The 2,607-nt window shown below is 46.2% G+C and overlaps 1 protein-coding gene across 1 annotated transcript; it reads left to right on the plus strand.

The window, feature by feature from the left end:
* Window positions 1-975: 975 nt before the first annotated feature.
* Window positions 976-1,773, plus strand: LOC111344817 (uncharacterized). The gene has a single exon (XM_022952077.2). The coding sequence runs from the start codon at window positions 976-978 to the stop codon at window positions 1,771-1,773; it is 798 nt and encodes a 265-aa protein (XP_022807812.2).
* Window positions 1,774-2,607: the final 834 nt, after the last annotated feature.

Here is a 2,607-nt window from a genome sequence, read left to right on the forward strand (position 1 = left end):
TTGTAAAAGGAATTAGTGAAATGAATACGTGATAGATTGCATCAATTCTCAGTAAATTGAACTTAGTGCACAGTTCATCAGCTGATGTGCTTTGCACGCGCTAATTGAACCAAATAAGGAAGGGATCATGTGAATTAGGCTTGATATATCGTACGATAGTTATATTACTATAAGCTGTGCATGTATTGTGTAAGACAGCAGAAAAACCGAAGTACACGTACACTGTAATCAGATCGATAGTAGAACCCTTGAGAGGTAGAAGAATAAACTACGTGTTAAAATAGAACGTAGAAAGTGTGATAGATACAGTCCTCAGTTGAACCAGCGAGCGGAACAAAATTCCGCGACACCTGGTCCTTCGAGCCGGATTAAGTCGAAAAGTCTAGTAAAAAAGTGAGAGCAGGGCACAGAGGATTTCTGGCCAGCGCCCTTCCAGACGTCGACGCTTGTTTAGGAAAAGACGCTGCAAAGGCTGAACTGATAAAATGGAAGGTGACTTTGGAACAACAGCTAGAGAAGATCTTGCCTCTAGAAAAGCATATTTTGGCCGACCTCGTCGCAAACGAAGATTCCACCGAAGACGAGGTCACGGATGAGATTACGAGAGCGGGGAGCCTAAAGGCATAAGTGACCCAAAGATTGGTGGCGATCGACGAAAAACTAACAGCTGTGCCGAACATGTCGCAGCCTGAAGCAAACACAAGCCAAGTGGTGAGTTCGCCTCCAGCCTCAAACCAGAACGGGGTGCAAAATCAGCCAAGCACAGCGACGACCGACCAAGAAACCGCCCGAGTAAAGCTTCCAAACCTAGAGGTACGAAAGTTCAGTGGAAGACTAGAACATTGGCAGGAGTTCTAGGACTGTTATGAGAGTGCGATCCATCGCAACGAAGGCCTTTCTGATGTGGACAAGTTCTCGTACCTAAGGGGATTACTCCAGGAACCGGCGAGATCTGCGATTGCGGGATTCTCCTTGATGGCCGCGAACTATGCAGCTGCTGTAGAGCTGTTGAAAAAGCGGTTTGGTAAAAAGATTGCGATTAAAAGAACCTTGGTAAACGAACTTTTAAACACGCAACCAGTGTTCAACGACGGTGACACGGTGAGGCTGCGAAATCTGTACGACTTTGTTGAGTCGAAATACAGAGCGTTGCAAGCTCTACAGGTTGAAGAACAGAATTATTCGGAGATAGTCGTACCGGTCCTTTTGGAAAGGATCCCCGCATCAATTCGTTTGACGATCACTAGAGGAACGAATTACCTGGAGTGGAGTGTACAGGAATTGTTGGCGGCCCTACTCACTGAGGTTGAACTGCGAGAGGATCATTGCTTGAACCAACGTGGATTCAGTGACCGCAGAAAGGTGTCAGTTATCCCGACAGCAAATGCGCTTTTTGGAAGGAAAGGAGAGGTCAAGGGATGCGCCTTCTGCCTAGGAAATCAAGCGCCAGAAAACTGCACGAAAGTGAACGACATTGGCGAACGTAAGAAACTACTTATTAGATTTGGTAGATGTTTTAATTGTACTGATAAGGGCCATAGAGCCAGAGACTGTGAAAAAACTGTACAATGTAAGCACTGTAAGGGGTCACACAATACTTGTTTATGCGAAACCAAACTAGGGCAGTCTTCTGGGGAAAATAGCACCCGTCTAGCAGAAAACTCGGTTAATACCCAGCTCGTTGGCACCGAATGTAGAATCGCACTTCAAACAGCTCAAGCGATCATTAGCGGGGGATCATTAGCGAGTCTTGTTCGATTCGGGCAGTCATAGATCGTTTGTGACCGCAAGAGCGGCAAGTAAATATGATCTGCCAGTTGTTAGAAAAGAGTGGGTAACAATAAGCACGTTCGGTCAGAAAGGCAAAGAGGCTGGTCTGCGAGAAGTCGTACGTTTTGATATAAAACCTCTCAACGGCGGCAGGGTTCAGGTGCTCGAGGCTTATGTTGTGCCGATCATCTCGCACATAAGCAATGAGCATGTGGAGGTCATAAAAAACGACTTCCCGCACTTGCGTGACCTTTGGTTTTCTGAGGTATGCCAGTCGAGGGATCAACTCGAAATCAATTTGTTGGTTGGTGCGGACTACTTGTGGGAATTTCAAAGGGGTCGGACTGTACGGGGGGAAGCGGAAGAACCTGTTGCAGTGGAGACTGAGCTTGGTTGGGTGTTATCGGGTCCCCTAAAAAGCGAGATTTTCTTGAGCCCAGTTCGCAAGATGTGTCAGTGAATTTTGTAGGACAAGACAGTGTAGACTTAGACAAGGCCAGCTTAGACCTTTAGATTAGTACATTGTGGGATTTAAAAAGTCTGGGAATTAAGAGTCAAGACGACGAAGTGCACGAGTCGTTTGAGAATGAAATATAGTTTGTAGGGGGGAGGTATTCGGTTAAGTTGCCGTGGAAACAGGGTCATGACCCCCTCCCAAACAATTACGATAAAAGCTTGTCACGCATGAAAGGTCAGCTTAAAAGACTGAAAAGAGAGCCAGATATTTTGACCGAATACGACTCGATCATTAAGGAACAACTCGCAGCAGGAGTAATCGAGAAGGTGGCAGAATTAGACAAAACAAGCGACAAGGTCCATCATTTACCTCACCATGCG

Source organism: Stylophora pistillata, chromosome 7 (assembly GCF_964205215.1).
Source record: "Stylophora pistillata chromosome 7, jaStyPist1.2, whole genome shotgun sequence".
Classification (NCBI taxonomy): domain Eukaryota; kingdom Metazoa; phylum Cnidaria; class Anthozoa; order Scleractinia; family Pocilloporidae; genus Stylophora; species Stylophora pistillata.